A 21,136-nucleotide genomic window follows, 5' to 3' on the forward strand; every position below is an offset into this window, starting at 1 on the left:
GGTGAGTGGGTGTGTGTTGGGGGGTGTGGTGAGTGTTGGGGGTGTGTGTGCTGAGAAGTGGTGTGTGTTGGTGTGTGTGTTTGTTGGTATGTGGAGTGTGTGTGTTGGGGGTGTGTGGTGAGTGGGTGTGTGTTGGGGGGTGTGGTGAGTGTTGGGGGTGTGTGTGTTGAGAAGTGGTGTGTGTTGGTGTGTATGTTTGTTGGTATGTGGAGTGTGTGTGTTGGGGGTGTGGTGAGTGTGTGATGTGTGTTGGTGTGCTGTGTGTGTGTGTTGGTGTGTGTGTGTTTGTTGGTATGTGGAGTGTGTGTGTTGGGGGGTGTGGTGAGTGTTGAGGGTGTGTGTGTTGAGAAGTGGTGTGTGTTGGTGTGTGTGTTTGTTGGTATGTGGAGTGTGTGTGTTGGGGGGGTGTGGTGAGTGGGTGTGTGTTGGGGGGTGTGGTGAGTGTTGGGGGTGTGTGTGTTTGTTGGTATGTGGAGTGTGTGTGTTGGGGGTGTGTGGTGAGTGGGTGTGTGTTGGGGTGTGTGTGTTTGTTGGTATGTGAGTGTGTGTGTTGGGGGTGTGTGGTGAGTGGGTGTGTGTTGGGGTGTGTGTGTTTGTTGGTATGTGGAGTGTGTGTGTTGGGGGGGTGTGGTGAGTGTTGGGGGTGTGTGTGTTGAGAAGTGGTGTGTGTTGGTGTGTGTATGTTTGTTGGTATGTGGAGTGTGTGTGTTGGGGGGGTGTGGTGAGTGTTGGGGGTGTGTGTGTTGAGAAGTGGTGTGTGTTGGTGTGTGTATGTTTGTTGGTATGTGGAGTGTGTGTGTTGGGGGTGTGGTGAGTGTGTGATATGTGTTGGTGTGCTGTGTGTGTGTGTTGGGGTGTGTGTGTTTGTTGGTATGTGGAGTGTGTGTGTTGGGGGGGTGTGGTGAGTGTGTGATGTGTGTTGGTGTGCTGTGTGTGTGTGTTGGGGTGTGTGTGTTTGTTGTATGTGGAGTGTGTGTGTTGGGGGGGTGTGGTGAGTGTTGGGGGTGTGTGTGCTGAGAAGTGGTGTGTGTTGGTGTGTGTGTGTTTGTTGGTATGTGGAGTGTGTGTGTTGGGGGGGTGTGTGGTGAGTGGGTGTGTGTTGGGGGGGTGTGGTGAGTGTTGGGGGTGTGTGTGTTGAGAAGTGGTGTGTGTTGGTGTGTGTATGTTTGTTGGTATGTGGAGTGTGTGTGTTGGGGGGTGTGGTGAGTGTGTGATGTGTGTTGGTGTGCTGTGTGTGTGTGTGTTTGTTGGTATGTGGAGTGTGTGTGTTGGGGGTGTGTGGTGAGTGGGTGTGTGTTGTAGGGGTGTGGTGAGTGTTGGGGGTGTGTGTTGAGATGTGGTGTGTGTTGGTGTGTGTGTTTGTTGGTATGTGGAGTGTGTGTGTTGGGGGGTGTGGTGAGTGTGTGATGTGTGTTGGTGTGCTGTGTGTGTGTGTTGGGGTGTGTGTGTTTGTTGGTATGTGGAGTGTGTGTGTTGGGGGTGTGTGTGCTGTGTGTGTGTTGGGGTGTGTGTGTTTGTTGGTATGTGGAGTGTGTGTGTTGGGGGGGTGTGGTGAGTGTTGGGGGTGTGTGTGCTGAGAAGTGGTGTGTGTTGGATGTGTGTGTTGAGAAGTGGTGTGTGTTGGTGTGTGTGTTTGTTGGTATGTGGAGTGTGTGTGTTGGGGGGTGTGGTGAGTGTGTGATGTGTGTTGGTGTGCTGTGTGTGTGTGTTGGGGTGTGTGTGTTTGTGGTATGTGGAGTGTGTGTGTTGGGTGTGTGTGTGCTGTGTGTGTGTGTTGGGGTGTGTGTGTTTGTTGGTATGTGGAGTGTGTGTGTTGGGGGGTGTGGTGAGTGTTGGGGTGTGTGTGCTGAGAAGTGGTGTGTGTTGTGTGTGTGTGTTTGTTGGTATGTGGAGTGTGTGTGTTGGGGGGTGTGGTGAGTGTTGGGGGTGTGTGTGTTGAGAAGTGGTGTGTGTTGGTGTGTGTGTTTGTTGGTATGTGGAGTGTGTGTGTTGGGGGGTGTGGTGAGTGTGTGATGTGTGTTGGTGTGCTGTGTGTGTGTGTTGGGGTGTGTGTGTTTGTTGGTATGTGGAGTGTGTGTGTTGGGGGGGTGTGGTGAGTGTTGGGAGTGTGTGTGTTGAGATGTGGTGTGTGTTGGGGTGTGTGTGTTTGTTGGTATGTGGAGTGTGTGTGTTGGGGGGGTGTGGTGAGTGGGTGTGTGTTGTAGGGGTGTGGTGTGTGTTGGGGGTGTGTGTGTTGAGAAGGTGGTGTGTGTTGGTGTGTGTATGTTTGTTGGTATGTGGAGTGTGTGTGTTGGGGGTGTGGTGAGTGTGTGATGTGTGTTGGTGTGCTGTGTGTGTGTGTTGGGGTGTGTGTGTTTGTTGGTATGTGGAGTGTGTGTGTTGGGTGTGTGTGTGCTGTGTGTGTGTGTTGGGGTGTGTGTGTTTGTTGGTATGTGGAGTGTGTGTGTTGGGGGGGTGTGGTGAGTGTTGGGGGTGTGTGTGCTGAGAAGTGGTGTGTGTTGGTGTGTGTGTGTTTGTTGGTATGTGGAGTGTGTGTGTTGGGGGGTGTGGTGAGTGTTGGGGGTGTGTGTGCTGAGAAGTGGTGTGTGTTGGTGTGTGTGTGTTTGTTGGTATGTGGAGTGTGTGTGTTGGGGGGTGTGGTGAGTGTTGGGGGTGTGTGTGTTGAGAAGTGGTGTGTGTTGGTGTGTGTGTTTGTTGGTATGTGGAGTGTGTGTGTTGGGGGGTGTGGTGAGTGTGTGATGTGTGTTGGTGTGCTGTGTGTGTGTGTTGGGGTGTGTGTGTTTGTTGGTATGTGGAGTGTGTGTGTTGGGGGGGTGTGGTGAGTGTTGGGAGTGTGTGTGTTGAGATGTGGTGTGTGTTGGGGGTGTGTGTTTGTTGGTATGTGGAGTGTGTGTGTTGGGGGGGTGTGGTGAGTGGGTGTGTGTTGTAGGGGTGTGGTGTGTGTTGGGGGTGTGTGTGTTGAGAAGTGGTGTGTGTTGGTGTGTGTATGTTTGTTGGTATGTGGAGTGTGTGTGTTGGGGGTGTGGTGAGTGTGTGATGTGTGTTGGTGTGCTGTGTGTGTGTGTTGGGGTGTGTGTGTTTGTTGGTTTGTGGAGTGTGTGTGTTGGGGGGTGTGGTGAGTGTGTGAATGTGTGTTGGTGTGCTGTGTGTGTGTGTTGGGGTGTGTGTGTTTGTTGGTATGTGGAGTGTGTGTGTTGGGGGGGTGTGGTGAGTGTTGGGGGTGTGTGTGCTGAGAAGTGGTGTGTGTTGGTGTGTGTGTGTTTGTTGGTATGTGGAGTGTGTGTGTTGGGGGGGTGTGGTGAGTGGGTGTGTGTTGGGGGGTGTGGTGAGTGTTGGGGGTGTGTGTGTTGAGATGTGGTGTGTGTTGGTGTGTGTGTGTTTGTTGGTATGTGGAGTGTGTGTGTTGGGGGGGTGTGGTGAGTGGGTGTGTGTTGGGGGGGTGTGGTGAGTGTTGGGGGTGTGTGTGTTGAGAAGTGGTGTGTGTTGGTGTGTGTATGTTTGTTGGTATGTGGAGTGTGTGTGTTGGGGGGTGTGGGAGTGTGTGATGTGTGTTGGTGTGCTGTGTGTGTGTTGGGGTGTGTGTGTTTGTTGGTATGTGGAGTGTGTGTGTTGGGGGTGTGTGGTGAGTGGGTGTGTGTTGTAGGGGTGTGGTGAGTGTTGGGGGTGTGTGTTGAGATGTGGTGTGTGTTGGGGTGTGTGTGTTTGTTGGTATGTGGAGTGTGTGTGTTGGGGGGTGTGGTGAGTGTTGGGGGTGTGTGTGTTGAGAAGTGGTGTGTGTTGGTGTGTGTGTTTGTTGGTATGTGGAGTGTGTGTGTTGGGGGGTGTGGTGAGTGTGTGATGTGTGTTGGTGTGCTGTGTGTGTGTGTTGGGGTGTGTGTGTTTGTTGGTATGTGGAGTGTGTGTGTTGGGGGTGTGTGTGCTGTGTGTGTGTGTTGGGGTGTGTGTGTTTGTTGGTATGTGGAGTGTGTGTGTTGGGGGGTGTGGTGAGTGTTGGGGGTGTGTGTGTTGAGAAGTGGTGTGTGTTGGTGTGTGTGTTTGTTGGTATGTGGAGTGTGTGTGTTGGGGGGTGTGGTGAGTGTGTGATGTGTGTTGGTGTGCTGTGTGTGTGTGTTGGGGTGTGTATGTTTGTTGGTATGTGGAGTGTGTGTGTTGGGGGTGTGGTGAGTGTGTGATGTGTGTTGGTGTGCTGTGTGTGTGTGTTGGGGTGTGTGTGTTTGTTGGTATGTGGAGTGTGTGTGTTGGGGGGGTGTGGTGAGTGTTGGGAGTGTGTGTGTTGAGATGTGGTGTGTGTTGGGGTGTGTGTGTTTGTTGGTATGTGGAGTGTGTGTTGTAGGGGTGTGGTGAGTGTTGGGTGTGTGTGTTGAGAAGTGGTGTGTGTTGGTGTGTGTGTGTTTGTTGGTATGTGGAGTGTGTGTGTTGGGGGGGTGTGGTGAGTGGGTGTGTGTTGTAGGGGTGTGGTGAGTGTTGGGGGTGTGTGTGTTTGTTGGTATGTGGAGTGTGTGTGTTGGGGGGGTGTGGTGAGTGTTGAGGGTGTGTGTGTTGAGAAGTGGTGTGTGTTGGTGTGTGTGTTTGTTGGTATGTGGAGTGTGTGTGTTGGGGGGGTGTGGTGAGTGGGTGTGTGTTGGGGGGTGTGGTGAGTGTTGGGGGCGTGTGTTGAGAAGTGGTGTGTGTTGGTGTGTGTGTTTGTTGGTATGTGGAGTGTGTGTGTTGGGGGGGTGTGGTGAGTGTGTGTTGGTGTGTGTGTGTTTGTTGGTATGTGGAGTGTGTGTGTTGGGGGGGTGTGGTGAGTGGGTGTGTGTTGGGGGGTGTGGTGAGTGTTGGGGGCGTGTGTTGAGAAGTGGTGTGTGTTGGTGTGTGTGTTTGTTGGTATGTGGAGTGTGTGTGTTGGGGGGGTGTGGTGAGTGTGTGTTGGTGTGTGTGTGTTTGTTGGTATGTGGAGTGTGTGTGTTGTAGGGGTGTGGTGAGTGTTGGGGGTGTGTGTTGAGATGTGGTGTGTGTTGGGGTGTGTGTGTTTGTTGGTATGTGGAGTGTGTGTGTTGGGGGGGTGTGGTGAGTGTTGAGGGTGTGTGTGTTGAGAAGTGGTGTGTGTTGGTGTGTGTGTTTGTTGGTATGTGGAGTGTGTGTGTTGGGGGTGTGTGGTGAGTGGGTGTGTGTTGGGGGGTGTGGTGAGTGTTGGGGGCGTGTGTTGAGAAGTGGTGTGTGTTGGTGTGTGTATGTTTGTTGGTATGTGGAGTGTGTGTGTTGGGGGGGTGTGGTGAGTGTGTGTTGGTGTGTGTGTGTTTGTTGGTATGTGGAGTGTGTGTGTTGGGGGGGTGTGGTGAGTGGGTGTGTGTTGGGGGGTGTGGTGAGTGTTGGGGGCGTGTGTTGAGAAGTGGTGTGTGTTGGTGTGTGTGTTTGTTGGTATGTGGAGTGTGTGTGTTGGGGGGGTGTGGTGAGTGTGTGTTGGTGTGTGTGTGTTTGTTGGTATGTGGAGTGTGTGTGTTGGGGGGGTGTGGTGAGTGGGTGTGTGTTGGGGGGTGTGGTGAGTGTTGGGGGTGTGTGTTGAGAAGTGGTGTGTGTTGGTGTGTGTGTTTGTTGGTATGTGGAGTGTGTGTGTTGGGGGTGTGTGGTGAGTGGGTGTGTGTTGGGGTGTGTGTGTTTGTTGGTATGTGGAGTGTGTGTGTTGGGGGGTGTGGTGAGTGTTGGGGGTGTGTGTGCTGAGAAGTGGTGTGTGTTGGTGTGTGTATGTTTGTTGGTATGTGGAGTGTGTGTGTTGGGGGGTGTGGTGAGTGGGTGTGTGTTGTAGGGGTGTGGTGAGTGTTGGGGGTGTGTTCTGAGAAGTGGTGTGTGTTGGTGTGTGTATGTTTGTTGGTATGTGGAGTGTGTGTGTTGGGGGGGGTGTGGTGAGTGTTGGGTGTGTGTGTTGAGATGTGGTGTGTGTTGGTGTGTGTATGTTTGTTGGTATGTGGAGTGTGTGTGTTGGGGGGGTGTGGTGAGTGTTGGGTGTGTGTGTTGAGATGTGGTGTGTGTTGGGGTGCTGACCACTCAGTGGTGGCTTGTACCTGCACAACATGGTGGACAGGTCTCCTGAGGTCATTGCGTCCAGCCGAGAAGTTCACATAGCTGGTTGATTCATCGAGCCTGCAGAGGAACGACAGGTCAGTGTCTGTGTGTCCGACTGTCCGTGTGTCTCTGACTCAATTCAATTCAATTCAATTCAAGGTGCTTTATTAGCATGACCGATGGGTACAATCAGTGTTGCCAAAGCAAATAAAAATAATAAAATTAACATAGAACAAAACAAAAAATAGAAGTAAAATAAAATCTACAGACATGTTACAGACATTTACAACAAAGACATATTATATAATATCGACATCTACTGTAGGCGGCTGGAGCATTATTGGGAGACGGACTCACTGTTCCTCAGGCTGTGACAGGAGATCACATACTGGGCTGCCAGATCAACTGAGTTCCCTCCTCCCTCTCCCAGTAGGATTGGGACCTGTTGTGGTTTTGGCAGGTGTGGGAACTCTGGGATTAGATTTCTGAATTTGGGGAAGAATGTTTCTCTAATCCCAGAGTATCTGTCACAGTGCAGTAGGAAGTGCACCTCTGTCTCTATTTCTCCCCGCTGGCAGTGGGAGCACAGCCTGTCCTCTCTGGACAGCCAGGTCTGCCTGTGTCCAGTGTGTGTGTCCAGGCTGTGGTCACTGAGCCTGTCCTCTCTGGGCAGCCAGGTCTGCCTGTGTCGCCCAGTTTCTATGGCCAGGTTGTGGTCACTGAGCCTGTACTTTGTCAGGGTCTGTTTCTGTTTGTTATTTTTTATTTTGGTCAAATATTCAGCTAGTGTGTATTGTCTGTTTAAGGTTCTGTAGCATTCCAGTTTATGTTGTGTTTGTGTGTGTGTGTCCCAGTGTGTGAGATATTGCTGTTTGATCTGTGCTGTGATGTGGTTGAGTCTGGGTTGTGGTGCTCTAGCAGTGCTGTCCTGAGGCTGGTTAGTGTTGGTGTGGCTCAGGTCGGTGAGCCTCAGGACCAGCTGGCTCAGGGGGCTCTGTTTTGGGCTCAGCTCTTGGCTCAGCAGGGCTTTGTGGTGGTAGGAATTTTGGTCACTGTTTTTTAGGTGTAGCCAATACTTTAATATTCTTTTCTGTATGTTTATCAATAGTGGGTACTGGCCTAATTCGGCCCTGCACCCGTTGTTAGGAGTTTTTCTCTGCACACGGAGGATGATTCTACAGATCTCCATGTGCAGAGTTTCTGTGGGGTGTTTGTCCCATTGGGTGTAATCCTGGTCTGTGAGGGGACCCCAAACTTCACTGCCGTATAGGGCAATGGGTTGGATTACACTTTCAAATATTTGGAGCCAGATTCTTGTTGGTGGGTTGATGTTGAAGAGCCTCCTTCTTATTGCGTAGAAGGCCCTGAGTGCCTTCTCCCTCAGTGCCTTCACTGCCAGGTCAAAACTCCCGGAAGAGCTGATGGTGAGACTGAGATATGTGTAGCTGGATGTGTGCTCCAATGTGTTGTTGTTCAGTGTGAATTTGTACCTGTTTCCCTGAGGTCTGGCTTTCTTCTGGAAAACCATAACTCTGGTCTTGTCCAGATTGACTGTCAGTGCCCAGGTCTGACAGTACTGCTCCAGCAGTGCCAGGTTCTGCTGCAGCCCCTGTTCTGTGGGCGACAGCAGGACCAGGTCATCTGCGTAGAGCAGGAACTTGATTTCTGTGTCGTGTAGTGTGAGACCAGGAGCTGCAGACTGCTCCAACATTCCTGCTAATTCATTGATATAGATATTGAACAGTGTTGGGCTCAGGCTGCAGCCCTGTCTCACCCCGCGGCCTTGGGTGAAGAATTTAGTCCTTTTGTTTCCAATTTTCACTGCACTGACTCTCTGACTCTCTGACTCTCTGAGTGTCTCTGACTCTCTGTGTGTCTCTGACTCTCTGACTCTCTGTCTGTCTCTGACTCTCTGTGTGTCTCTCAGTGTCTGCCTCTGACTCTCTGACTCTCTGTGTGTCTCTGACTCTCTGACTCTCTGTGTGTCTCTGACTCTCTGTGTGTCTCTGACTCTCTGTGTGTCTCTGACTCTGTGTGTCTCTCAGTGTTTGCCTCTGACTCTCTGACTCTCTGTGTGTCTCTGACTCTCTGACTCTCTGACTCTCTGTCTGTCTCTGACTCTCTGTGTGTCTCTCAGTGTCTGCCTCTGACTCTCTGACTCTCTGTGTGTCTCTGACTCTCTGTGTGTCTCTGACTCTCTGACTCTCTGACTCTCTGACTCTCTGACTCTCTGTCTGTCTCTGACTCTGTGTGTCTCTCAGTGTCTGCCTCTGACTCTGACTCTCTGTGTGTCTCTGACTCTCTGACTCTCTGTCTGTCTCTGACTCTCTGTGTGTCTCTCAGTGTCTGCCTCTGACTCTCTGACTCTCTGTCTCCCTCTGACTCTCTGACTCTCTGTGTGTCTCTCAGTGTCTGCCTCTGACTCTCTGACTCTCTGTGTGTCTCTGACTGTCTGTCTCTCAGTGTCTGTCTCTGACTCTCTGACTCTCTGTCTGTCTCTCAGTGTCTGCCTCTGACTCTCTGACTCTCTGTGTGTCTCTGACTCTCTGACTCTCTGTCTGTCTCTCAGTGTCTGTCTCTGACTCTCTGACTCTCTGTCTGTCTCTGACTCTCTGACTCTCTGTCTGTCTCTCAGTGTCTGTCTCTGACTCTCTGACTCTCTGTCTGTCTCTCAGTGTCTGTCTCTGACTCTCTGACTCTCTGTCTGTCTCTCAGTGTCTGTCTCTGTCTCTCTGTCCAAGTGCCTGTCTGACTGTCTGTGTCTCGGAGTACCTGGTCTGACTCCTCCAGCCTGTGGAGAAAGGACAGGTCAGAGGAGCAGGGAATCAAGGGTGTGCAGTGTGTGTCTGTCTGTCTGTCTGTCTGACCCCATCTCTCTGCCTGCATGTGTCTCTCTACAGTACCTGTCTGACTCTGGGTCTGTGTCTGTCATTGCGCCTGGAGAACTGTATGTGTGTGTATAACTACTGAACTGTATGTGTGTGTATAACTGTATGTGTCTGTATAACTGTGTAATTGTATCTGTCTACATAACTGTATGTCTTTATAACTGTAGACCTGTATAACTGTATGTCTTTATAACTGTGTAATTGTATGTGTCTATATAGCTGTGTAATTGTATGTGTCTATATAGCTGTGTAATTGTGTGTCTATATAACTGTAACAGAATAACTGTCTATATACCTGTGTAATTGTGTGTCTATATACTGTAAAACTGTATGTGTCTGTATAACTATATGTCTGTATAACTGTAGAACTGTGTGTGACTGTATAACTGTATAACTGTGTAATTATAAGTGTGTGACTGTAGAACTGTGTGTATCTGTATGATTGTATAACTGTGTAATTATGTGTGTGTGACTGTATAGCTGTATAACTATATGTCTGTATAACTGTGTCTGACTGTATAACTGTGTGTGTGTCTGTATAACTGTATAACTGTGTGTGTATAACTGTGTCTGACTGTATAGCTGTATAACTGTGTGTGTGTCTGTATAGCTGTATAACTGTGTGTGTGTGTCTGTATAACTGTGTGTGTGTGTCTGTAGAACTGTATAACTGTGTGTGTGTCCCTCCCTACACAATCCCAGCTCCAGACTGGACTCGGGGAAATCTGGGATGGGCCCCTGGTGCTCCGGGGGTCCGGCACAGACAGACTCACTCATTCTTCACCAGCACGTTGATGCCCAGTTTGACTGGGAGGGTCCTGTTGACGAAGCTCTGTGTGGTTGCGTGCTCCTCGTTGGAACTGGGGAGAAACAGGGCGGAGAGAGGGAGAGAGGGAGAGACGTGTGAGTAAACTGTGAGTTGTGAGCTGGCCCGTGTGTATAAAGAGTGTGAGTACAGTGTGAGCCGTTGGAATACACTGTGAATTGTGAGTCGACTGTTAACTGTGTCGGACAGGAGCGCACTGTCAGTAAATATAAAGTACTGTGTGAGTAACTAGAAAAGTGTGAGGTTAGTAAGTCTAGGGTAGAGTGTGAGTAACTAGCAGAGTGTGGTGTTAGTAAGTCTAGGGTAGAGTGTGAGTAACTAGCAGAGTGTGGTGTTAGTAAGTCTAGGGTAGAGTGTGAGTAACTAGCAGAGTGTGGTGTTAGTAAGTCTAGGGTAGAGTGTGAGTAACTAGCAGAGTGTGGTGTTAGTTAGTACAGAGTACAGTGTGAGCACCTAGCAGAGTGTGGTGTTAGTAAGATAAAAGTAGGGTGTGAGTACCTAGCAGAGTGTGGTATTAGTAAGATAAAAGTAGGGTGTGAGTACCTAGCAGAGTGTGGTGTTAGTAAGATAAAAGTAGGGTGTGAGTACCTAGCAGAGTGTGGTGTTAGTAAGTCTAGGGTAGAGTGTGAGTACCTAGCAGAGTGTGGTGTTAGTAAGTCTAGGGTAGAGTGTGAGTACCTAGCAGAGTGTGGTGTTAGTAAGTCTAGGGTAGAGTGTGAGTACCTAGCAGAGTGTGGTGTTAGTAAGTCTAGGGTAGAGTGTGAGTACCTAGCAGAGTGTGGTGTTAGTAAGTCTAGGGTAGAGTGTGAGTAACTAGCAGAGTGTGGTGTTAGTAAGTCTAGAGTAGGGTGTGAGTAACTAGCAGAGTGTGGTGTTAGTAAGTCTAGGGTAGAGTGTGAGTAACTAGCAGAGTGCGGTATTAGTTAGTACAGAGTACAGTGTGAGCACCTAGCAGATTGTGTAGTGTGCAGAGTAGAGTGTGAGTAAACTGTGAGTAGCAGAAGAGTACCTGGTGGCATTAGCAGAGATGGTGACCTCTGAGGACCACTGCTGGCTACTGCTGTCCACATCAAAAGTGGCCAAAAACACAACCTGTAGTCCAGTGACAGAACTCTGGTTAAGTGATATAGAAATAGATAACAAATACATACACTGTGCTGTCCTGTCAGTGGTCTGTGTCACACTGACACTGTGCTGCCCTGTCACTGGTCTGTGTCACACTGACACTGTGCTGTCCTGTCAGTGGTCTGTGTCTCACTGACACTGTGCTGTCCTGTCAGTGGTCTGTGTCTCACTGACACTGTGCTGTCCTGTCAGTGATCTGTGTCTCACTGACACTGTGCTGTCAGTGGCCTGTGTCTCACTGACACTGTGCTGTCCTGTCAGTGGTCTGTGTCTCACTGACACTGTGCTGTCAGTGGCCTGTGTCTCACTGACACTGTGCTGTCCTGTCAGTGGTCTGTGTCTCACTGACACTGTGCTGTCCTGTCACTGGTCTGTGTCTCACTGACACTGTGCTGTCCTGTCACTGGTCTGTGTCTCACTGACACTGTGCTGTCAGTGGCCTGTGTCTCACTGACACTGTGCTGTCCTGTCACTGGTCTGTGTCTCACTGACACTGTGCTGTCAGTGGCCTGTGTCTCACTGACACTGTGCTGTCCTGTCAGTGATGTGTCTCACTGACACTGTGCTGTCCTGTCACTGGTCTGTGTCTCACTGACACTGTGCTGTCCTGTCAGTGGTCTGTGTCTCACTGACACTGTGCTGTCAGTGGTCTGTGTCTCACTGACACTGTGCTGTCCTGTCAGTGGTCTGTGTCTCACTGACACTGTGCTGTCCTGTCACTGGTCTGTGTCTCACTGACACTGTGCTGTCAGTGGCCTGTGTCTCACTGACACTGTGCTGTCCTGTCAGTGATGTGTCTCACTGACACTGTGCTGTCCTGTCAATGGCCTGTGTCACACTGACACTGTGCTGTCCTGTCACTGGTCTGTGTCTCACTGACACTGTGCTGTCCTGTCACTGGTCTGTGTCTCACTGACACTGTGCTGCCCTGTCACTGGTCTGTGTCTCACTGACACTGTGCTGTGCTGTCAGTGGCCTGTGTCTCACTGACACTGTGCTGTCCTGTCAGTGATGTGTCTCACTGACACTGTGCTGTCCTGTCAATGGCCTGTGTCACACTGACACTGTGCTGTCCTGTCACTGGTCTGTGTCTCACTGACACTGTGCTGCCCTGTCACTGGTCTGTGTCTCACTGACACTGTGCTGTCAGTGGCCTGTGTCTCACTGACACTGTGCTGTCCTGTCAGTGGTCTGTGTCTCACTGACACTGTGCTGTCCTGTCACTGGTCTGTGTCTCACTGACACTGTGCTGTCCTGTCAGTGGTCTGTGTCTCACTGACACTGTACTGTCCTGTCACTGGTCTGTGTCTCACTGACACTGTGCTGTCCTGTCAGTGGTCTGTGTCTCACTGACACTGTGCTGTCCTGTCAATGGCCTGTGTCACACTGACACTGTGCTGTCCTGTCACTGGTCTGTGTCACACTGACACTGTGCTGTCCTGTCACTGGTCTGTGTCACACTGACACTGTGCTGCCCTGTCACTGGTCTGTGTCTCACTGACACTGTGCTGTCCTGTCACTGGTCTGTGTCTCACTGACACTGTGCTGTCCTGTCAGTGGTCTGTGTCTCACTGACACTGTGCTGTTACTGGTCTGTGTCTCACTGACACTGTGCTGTCCTGTCAGTGGTCTGTGTCCCACTGACACTGTGCTGTCCTGTCAATGGCCTGTGTCACACTGACACTGTGCTGTCCTGTCAGTGGTCTGTGTCACACTGACACTGTGCTGTCCTGTCACTGGTCTGTGTCTCACTGACACTGTGCTGCCCTGTCACTGGTCTGTGTCACACTGACACTGTGCTGTCCTGTCAATGGCCTGTGTCACACTGACACTGTGCTGTCCTGTCAGTGGTCTGTGTCCCACTGACACTGTGCTGTCCTGTCAATGGCCTGTGTCACACTGACACTGTGCTGTCCTGTCACTGGTCTGTGTCACACTGACACTGTGCTGTCCTGTCAGTGGTCTGTGTCTCACTGACACTGTGCTGTCCTGTCAGTGGTCTGTGTCTCACTGACACTGTGCTGTCCTGTCAGTGATCTGTGTCTCACTGACACTGTGCTGTCAGTGGCCTGTGTCTCACTGACACTGTGCTGTCCTGTCAGTGGTCTGTGTCTCACTGACACTGTGCTGTCCTGTCACTGGTCTGTGTCTCACTGACACTGTGCTGTCCTGTCACTGGTCTGTGTCTCACTGACACTGTGCTGTCAGTGGCCTGTGTCTCACTGACACTGTGCTGTCCTGTCACTGGTCTGTGTCTCACTGACACTGTGCTGTCAGTGGCCTGTGTCTCACTGACACTGTGCTGTCCTGTCAGTGATGTGTCTCACTGACACTGTGCTGTCCTGTCACTGGTCTGTGTCTCACTGACACTGTGCTGTCCTGTCAGTGGTCTGTGTCTCACTGACACTGTGCTGTCAGTGGCCTGTGTCTCACTGACACTGTGCTGTCCTGTCAGTGGTCTGTGTCTCACTGACACTGTGCTGTCCTGTCACTGGTCTGTGTCTCACTGACACTGTGCTGTCAGTGGCCTGTGTCTCACTGACACTGTGCTGTCCTGTCAGTGATGTGTCTCACTGACACTGTGCTGTCCTGTCAATGGCCTGTGTCACACTGACACTGTGCTGTCCTGTCACTGGTCTGTGTCTCACTGACACTGTGCTGTCCTGTCACTGGTCTGTGTCTCACTGACACTGTGCTGCCCTGTCACTGGTCTGTGTCTCACTGACACTGTGCTGTGCTGTCAGTGGCCTGTGTCTCACTGACACTGTGCTGTCCTGTCAGTGATGTGTCTCACTGACACTGTGCTGTCCTGTCAATGGCCTGTGTCACACTGACACTGTGCTGTCCTGTCACTGGTCTGTGTCTCACTGACACTGTGCTGCCCTGTCACTGGTCTGTGTCTCACTGACACTGTGCTGTCCTGTCAGTGATGTGTCTCACTGACACTGTGCTGTCAGTGGCCTGTGTCTCACTGACACTGTGCTGTCCTGTCAGTGGTCTGTGTCTCACTGACTCTGTGCTGTCCTGTCACTGGTCTGTGTCTCACTGACACTGTGCTGTCCTGTCAGTGGTCTGTGTCTCACTGACACTGTGCTGTCCTGTCACTGGTCTGTGTCTCACTGACACTGTGCTGTCCTGTCAGTGGTCTGTGTCTCACTGACACTGTGCTGTCCTGTCAATGGCCTGTGTCACACTGACACTGTGCTGTCCTGTCACTGGTCTGTGTCACACTGACACTGTGCTGTCCTGTCACTGGTCTGTGTCTCACTGACACTGTGCTGCCCTGTCACTGGTCTGTGTCACACTGACACTGTGCTGTCACTGGTCTGTGTCACACTGACACTGTGCTGCCCTGTCACTGGTCTGTGTCACACTGACACTGTGCTGCCCTGTCACTGGTCTGTGTCACACTGACACTGTGCTGTCAGTGGTCTGTGTCACACTGACACTGTGCTGTCCTGTCACTGGTCTGTGTCACACTGACACTGTGCTGTCCTGTCACTGGTCTGTGTCACACTGACACTGTGCTGCCCTGTCACTGGTCTGTGTCTCACTGACACTGTGCTGTCCTGTCACTGGTCTGTGTCTCACTGACACTGTGCTGTCCTGTCAGTGGTCTGTGTCTCACTGACACTGTGCTGTCACTGGTCTGTGTCTCACTGACACTGTGCTGTCCTGTCAGTGGTCTGTGTCCCACTGACACTGTGCTGTCCTGTCAATGGCCTGTGTCACACTGACACTGTGCTGTCCTGTCAGTGGTCTGCGTCACACTGACACTGTGCTGTCCTGTCACTGGTCTGTGTCTCACTGACACTGTGCTGCCCTGTCACTGGTCTGTGTCACACTGACACTGTGCTGTCCTGTCAATGGCCTGTGTCACACTGACACTGTGCTGTCCTGTCAGTGGTCTGTGTCCCACTGACACTGTGCTGTCCTGTCAATGGCCTGTGTCACACTGACACTGTGCTGTCCTGTCACTGGTCTGTGTCACACTGACACTGTGCTGTCCTGTCAGTGGTCTGTGTCTCACTGACACTGTGCTGCCCTGTCAGTGGTCTGTGTCACACTGACACTGTGCTGCCCTGTCACTGGTCTGTGTCTCACTGACACTGTGCTGCCCTGTCACTGGTCTGTGTCACACTGACACTGTGCTGCCCTGTCACTGGTCTGTGTCACACTGACACTGTGCTGCCCTGTCACTGGTCTGTGTCACACTGACACTGTGCTGCCCTGTCACTGGTCTGTGTCTCACTGACACTGTGCTGTCCTGTCACTGGTCTGTGTCTCACTGACACTGTGTTGTCCTGTCAGTGGTCTGTGTCTCACTGACACTGTGCTGTCCTGTCAGTGGTCTGTGTCTCACTGACACTGTGCTGTCCTGTCAGTGGTCTGTGTCTCGCTGACACTGTGCTGCCCTGTCACTGGTCTGTGTCTCGCTGACACTGTGCTGTCCTGTCACTGGTCTGTGTCTCACTGACACTGTGTTGTCCTGTCAGTGGTCTGTGTCACACTGACACTGTGCTGTCCTGTCAGTGGTCTGTGTCTCACTGACACTGTGCTGTCCTGTCAGTGATCTGTGTCTCACTGACACTGTGCTGTCAGTGGCCTGTGTCTCACTGACACTGTGCTGTCCTGTCAGTGGTCTGTGTCTCACTGACACTGTGCTGTCCTGTCACTGGTCTGTGTCTCACTGACACTGTGTTGTCCTGTCAGTGGTCTGTGTCACACTGACACTGTGCTGTCCTGTCAGTGGTCTGTGTCTCACTGACACTGTGCTGTCCTGTCAGTGATCTGTGTCTCACTGACACTGTGCTGTCAGTGGCCTGTGTCTCGCTGACACTGTGCTGCCCTGTCAGTGGTCTGTGTCTCGCTGACACTGTGCTGCCCTGTCACTGGTCTGTGTCTCGCTGACACTGTGCTGCCCTGTGCTGTCACTGGTCTGTGTCTCAGTGTCCTGTCTCTGTCCACTGCTGCTGTCCTGCAGCTGGACCGTCGGACCGGCAGCGGGGCAGGCAGGGCAGGACTGACTCACCCTGGAGCCCCCCTTCAGGATGGGCTTGCTGATGAGGCAGGTGATGTTCCTCAGTTTGGAGGTCTCCTCGCCGGCCGTCCCCTCACACTGGACCGTGGCCCTCCTGTCAAACTGGGAGCCCACCGCAGGTCAGTCAACAGAGCGCTGGGGCACGGACTGCGAGTAACACTAGAGCACTGGTCTACTAAGGGTCCAGCAGCACGTTACTGCAGTCATATCTGCACTAGGGTGTGCAAGCAGGGTGTGTCAGAGTGTAGTAACAGTGTAGTAGAGTGGGAGAACCTGCAGCAGGGTGTTTCAGTGGTGCCTGTAGGAGTGTAGTAACAGTGTAGTAGAGTGGGAGTACCTGCAGCAGGGTGTTTCAGTGGTGCCTGTAGGAGTGTAGTAACAGTGTAGTAGAGTGGGAGTACCTGCAGCAGGGTGTTTCAGTGGTGCCTGTAGGAGTGTAGTAACAGTGTAGTAGAGTGGGAGTACCTGCAGCAGGGTGTTTCAGTGGTGCCTGTAGGAGTGTAGTAACAGTGTAGTAGAGTGGGAGGACCTGCAGCAGGGTGTTTCAGTGGTGCCTGTAGGAGTGTAGTAACAGTGTAGTAGAGTGGGAGGACCTGCAGCAGGGTGTTTCAGTGGTGCCTGTAGGAGTGTAGTAACAGTGTAGTAGAGTGGGAGGACCTGCAGCAGGGTGTTTCAGTGTTGCCTGTAGGAGTGTAGTAACAGTGTAGTAGAGTGGGAGGACCTGCAGCAGGGTGTTTCAGTGGTGCCTGTAGGAGTGTAGTAACAGTGTAGTAGAGTGGGAGTACCTGCAGCAGGGTGTTTCGGCGGTAGGACAGCACCGAGGGGTAGGTGAAAATGACCCGGCTGTTGTAGGAGTCCTCTCCTCTGTTCTCTACGGCGACAGTCAGGTTGAGGACAGGAGAGATCCCCACCTGCAGCTCTGGCACCCTGAGAGACAGAAAATAAACGACATCAATGACAGGTGTCTGGACATGCAGTACGCACCTGGTTTATAGAGGTTTCTCAGTGTCCCCGTGTGGACCTCTACATTTTTGAAACGGATGAAATGTGACTTTGATTTCAGAGTCAGCCAGCAGCAGGGTGCACTTCGTACCCCGAGAAATTGAAGTCAACCCGGAGGTCATCCACACACTTGTTATCGGTCCCGCACTGTCTGTCGAATGGCAGCTGTGAACGAAGAAGAGGGAGTCAACAGTCTCAAGTCGCATGCAGCTCAGAGACAGCGCGCAGGAAGAGGAGGGAGGGGACAGCTTACCTGGAAGAACCTGGTAGGCTGAGTGCCAAATTCCAGGATGGGCTTGAGCTTGGAAGCAGAGGGGAGACCTGTCACAGAAAACTCCAGCTCATTGGACAGGGAGATCAATGAGTCTTCAGTGCACTCCTAGAGAGAGAGAGGGAGAGGGATTAATAAAACAAAACTGATTCAACACTGCTGTGTTCTCAGACTATCTATACACAATGAGATCAATACAGACCCTAACACAGAGCCCAGAGACACTCCTCACACAGAGAGATCAATACAGACCCTAATACAGACCCTAGAGACACTCCTCACACAGAGAGATGAACACAGACCCTAATACAGACCCCAGAGACACTCCTCACACAGAGAGATGAACACAGACCCTAATACAGTCCCCAGAGACACTCCTCACACAGAGAGATGAACACAGACCCTAATACAGTCCCCAGAGACACTCCTCACACAGAGAGATGAACACAGACCCTAATACAGACCCCAGAGACACTCCTCACACAGAGAGATGAACACAGACCCTAATACAGACCCCAGAGACACTCCTCACACAGAGAGATGAACACAGACCCTAATACAGACCCCAGAGACACTCCTCACACAGAGAGATGAACACAGACCCTAATACAGTCCCCAGAGACACTCCTCACACAGAGAGATGAACACAGACCCTAATACAGACCCCAGAGACACTCCTCACACAGAGAGATGAACACAGACCCTAATACAGACCCCAGAGACACTCCTCACACAGAGAGATGAATACAGACCCTAATACAGACCCCAGAGACACTCCTCACACAGAGAGATGAACACAGACCCTAATACAGACCCCAGAGACACTCCCACACAGAGAGATGAACACAGACCCTAATACAGACCCCAGAGACACTCCTCACACAGAGAGATGAACACAGACCCTAATACAGACCCCAGAGACACTCCTCACACAGAGAGATGAATACAGACCCTAATACAGACCCCAGAGACACTCCTCACACAGAGAGATCGATACAGACCCTAATACAGACCCCAGAGACACTCCTCACACAGAGAGATGAATACAGACCCTAATACAGACCCCAGAGACACTCCTCACACAGAGAGATGAATACAGACCCTAATACAGACCCCAGAGACACTCCTCACACAGAGAGATGAACACAGACCCTAATACAGACCCCAGAGACACTCCTCACACAGAGAGATGAACACAGACCCTAATACAGACCCCAGAGACACTCCTCACACAGAGAGATGAACACAGACCCTAATACAGACCCCAGAGACACTCCTCACACAGAGAGATCGATACAGACCCTAATACCAACCCCAGAGCTCAGAGACACTCCTCTCACAGATTAATTATGATTTATTTAGACTTAAGAGACAACGTATCTAAGGAGACACTTACAGGAACATAAAAGGTGTGATCCTGGCAATTAGTCCGCAGGCGGGCAGTGAATGAACTGTTGGCCATGCGGTTCTTGGGGGTGAAGTACGCCCGGAAACGTGTGCGTGTCTTATCCAGGGTGAGGTTGTAGCTGATGGTGGACTGGATGTCTGTAGGAAGCACATGTCTATATAAACCACTCAAACTCAGAATGCAAACACCCACCAGTATGAAATACTCCACCCTTCTGGTATGTTTGAGAGTGAGTATGTGATATGAATGAAGTGTGAATGATACTTAACCCTTTTTTTGTTTCTCTAAAATCCCTGCAGTGTTTCCCCCGAGTGGAGTAATTGTATCGTGTTGATCAAGATGGCCACCAGTCACTTTTCCTGTTTGTAGTATCACACAAATGATACTGATACAACAGGGAAAGGTGACTGGTGAGCAACTCACACCTGGCAGCCCGCTGGAGCCCAGCAGGGAGCGCTCTCACCCAGCTCCCAGCCCACTGGAGCCCAGCAGGGGGCGCTCTCTCCCAGCTCCCAGCCCACTGGAGCCCAGCAGGGGGAGCCTGGCCAGTACCTGGAGGGGAGACTCCTGGGAGAGGGGTGAGTGGGGCCAGCAGGGGGCGCTCTCTCCCAGCTCCCAGCCCACTGGAGCCCAGCAGGGGGAGCCTGGCCAGTACCTGGAGGGGAGACTCCTGGGAGAGGTGTGAGTGGGGCCAGCAGGGGGCGCTCACCCTGCGGTCTGTGTGGGTCCCTAATGCCCCAGTATAGTGATGGGGACAGTAGACTGTAAACAGGCGCTGTCCTTCGGATGAGACGTAAAACCGAGGTCCTGACTCTCTGTGCTCATTAACAATCCCAGGGTGTTTCTTGAGAAGAGTAGGGGTGTCACCCCGGTCTCCTGGCCAAATTTCCCCCCTGGCCTTTACTCCTCATGGCCTCCTAATAACCCCCCTCTCTGAACTGGCTTCATCACTCTGCTCTCCTCCACACTGAGAGCTGGTGTGTGGTGAGTGTACTGGTGCATCATCCAGGTGGGGGGACACACTGGTGGGGGTGGAGGGGAGACCCCATTATCTGTAAAGAGCTCTGAGTGGAGTGTCCAGAAAAGTGCTATATAAGTGTGAGGAATTATTATTATTATTATTATTATTATTAAAAGACCCTACCATTGCTGTCTTTGGTGACCTTGGTCAGCGTGAAGCAGACGTGGGCTTTGAACTGCTTTCGGCTCTGGCAGTTCTCATTCTCCTGCTTGATTATTTTCGGGCTGAAGGTCACAGTGGCCTCTACCCTGATCACGGGTCTGGACCTGCGGTGGCACAGGGGCGGGGTCACAGGAGCACAACTCTGAAGCACCACTGAGCCACGAAATCAAAATGATAACACTTCAGGACAACAATACATCTCTACAGTTTAAGAACTATATTCATCAAGAGCACAGCGCTGTGTTAGGGGTACAGTCACACCTCAAGAGCACAGCGCTGCGTTAGGGGTACAGTCACAGTCAAACCTCAAGAACACAGTGCTGCATTAGGGGTACAGTCACACCTCAAGAGCACAGTGTTGCGTTAGGGGTACAGTCAGTCACACCTCAAGAGCACAGCGCTGCGTTAGGGGTACAGTCACACCTCAAGAGCACAGCGTTGCGTTAGGGGTACAGTCAGTCACACCTCAAGACTGTACCTCAAGAGGGGTACAGTCAGTCACACCTAACAGCGCTGCGTTAGGGGTACAGTCACACCTCAAGAGCACAGCGCTGCGTTAGGGGTACAGTCACACCTCAAGAGCACAGCGCTGCGTTAGGGGTACAGACAAACCTCGAAAGCACAGCGCTGCGTTAGGGGTACAGTCACAGTCACACCTCAAGAGCACAGCACTGCGTTAGGGGTACAGTCACAGTCAAACCTCAAGAGCACAGCGCTGCGTTAGGGGTACAGTCACACCTCAAGAGCACAGCGCTGCGTTAGGGGTACAGTCACACCTCAAGAGCACAGCGCTGCGTTAGGGGTACAGTCACACCTCAAGAGCACAGCGCTGCGTTAGGGGTACAGTCACACCTCAAGAGCACAGCGCTGCGTTAGGGGTACAGTCACACCTCAAGAGCACAGCGCTGCGTTAGGGGTACAGTCACACCTCAAGAGCACAGCGCTGCGTTAGGGGTACAGTCACAGTCACACCTCAAGAGCACAGCGCTGCGTTAGGGGTACAGTCACACCTCAAGAGCACAGCGCTGCGTTAGGGGTACAGTCACACCTCAAGAGCACAGCGCTGCGTTAGGGGTACACTAGTAATCAATAGGAAAATAAAGCAGGTCCAAAGACAATAGTAGTGAAATAGCAGCACATTCAGACAGGGTGAGACAGGGAGAGTGGGAGTGAAATCTCACCTTAGCACCAGCACCTTCCCCAGAGAGCCCACAGCCAGGTCTGGAATGTTGTCTCCACTGAGGTCCATAGCGCCATGGAGAGACTGGCCCCAGTACTGCAGCCCCACTGACAGCTGGCTGGCTGCGATGCGCTGTGGGGGGAGACAGACACGGGCTCTGAAAGGCTGTA

At 51.9% G+C, this 21,136-nt stretch overlaps 2 protein-coding genes across 2 annotated transcripts in view; both read right to left on the reverse strand.

The window, feature by feature from the left end:
• The window catches only part of LOC138238273 (cytosolic sulfotransferase 3-like), a 271,472-nt gene that overhangs the window by 119,399 nt on the left and 130,937 nt on the right, over positions 1-21,136 (reverse strand). The window lies entirely within an intron of this gene.
• The window catches only part of LOC107076307 (integrin alpha-M-like), a gene marked incomplete at its 3' end in the record, with an annotated part of 45,795 nt that continues 30,670 nt past the window's right edge, over positions 6,012-21,136 (reverse strand). Inside the window, exons 15-24 of the mRNA XM_069188225.1 lie at positions 20,968-21,098; positions 19,748-19,890; positions 18,592-18,740; positions 17,178-17,303; positions 17,016-17,089; positions 16,708-16,849; positions 15,914-16,024; positions 10,766-10,848; positions 9,704-9,790; positions 6,012-6,120 (exon numbers count right to left, since the gene is read on the reverse strand). Coding sequence (XP_069044326.1) covers positions 6,012-6,120; positions 9,704-9,790; positions 10,766-10,848; positions 15,914-16,024; positions 16,708-16,849; positions 17,016-17,089; positions 17,178-17,303; positions 18,592-18,740; positions 19,748-19,890; positions 20,968-21,098 — 1,155 coding nt within the window. The remainder of the gene's footprint in view (positions 6,121-9,703; positions 9,791-10,765; positions 10,849-15,913; positions 16,025-16,707; positions 16,850-17,015; positions 17,090-17,177; positions 17,304-18,591; positions 18,741-19,747; positions 19,891-20,967; positions 21,099-21,136) is intronic.

This window comes from Lepisosteus oculatus, chromosome 4 (assembly GCF_040954835.1).
Source record: "Lepisosteus oculatus isolate fLepOcu1 chromosome 4, fLepOcu1.hap2, whole genome shotgun sequence".
Taxonomy (NCBI): domain Eukaryota; kingdom Metazoa; phylum Chordata; class Actinopteri; order Semionotiformes; family Lepisosteidae; genus Lepisosteus; species Lepisosteus oculatus.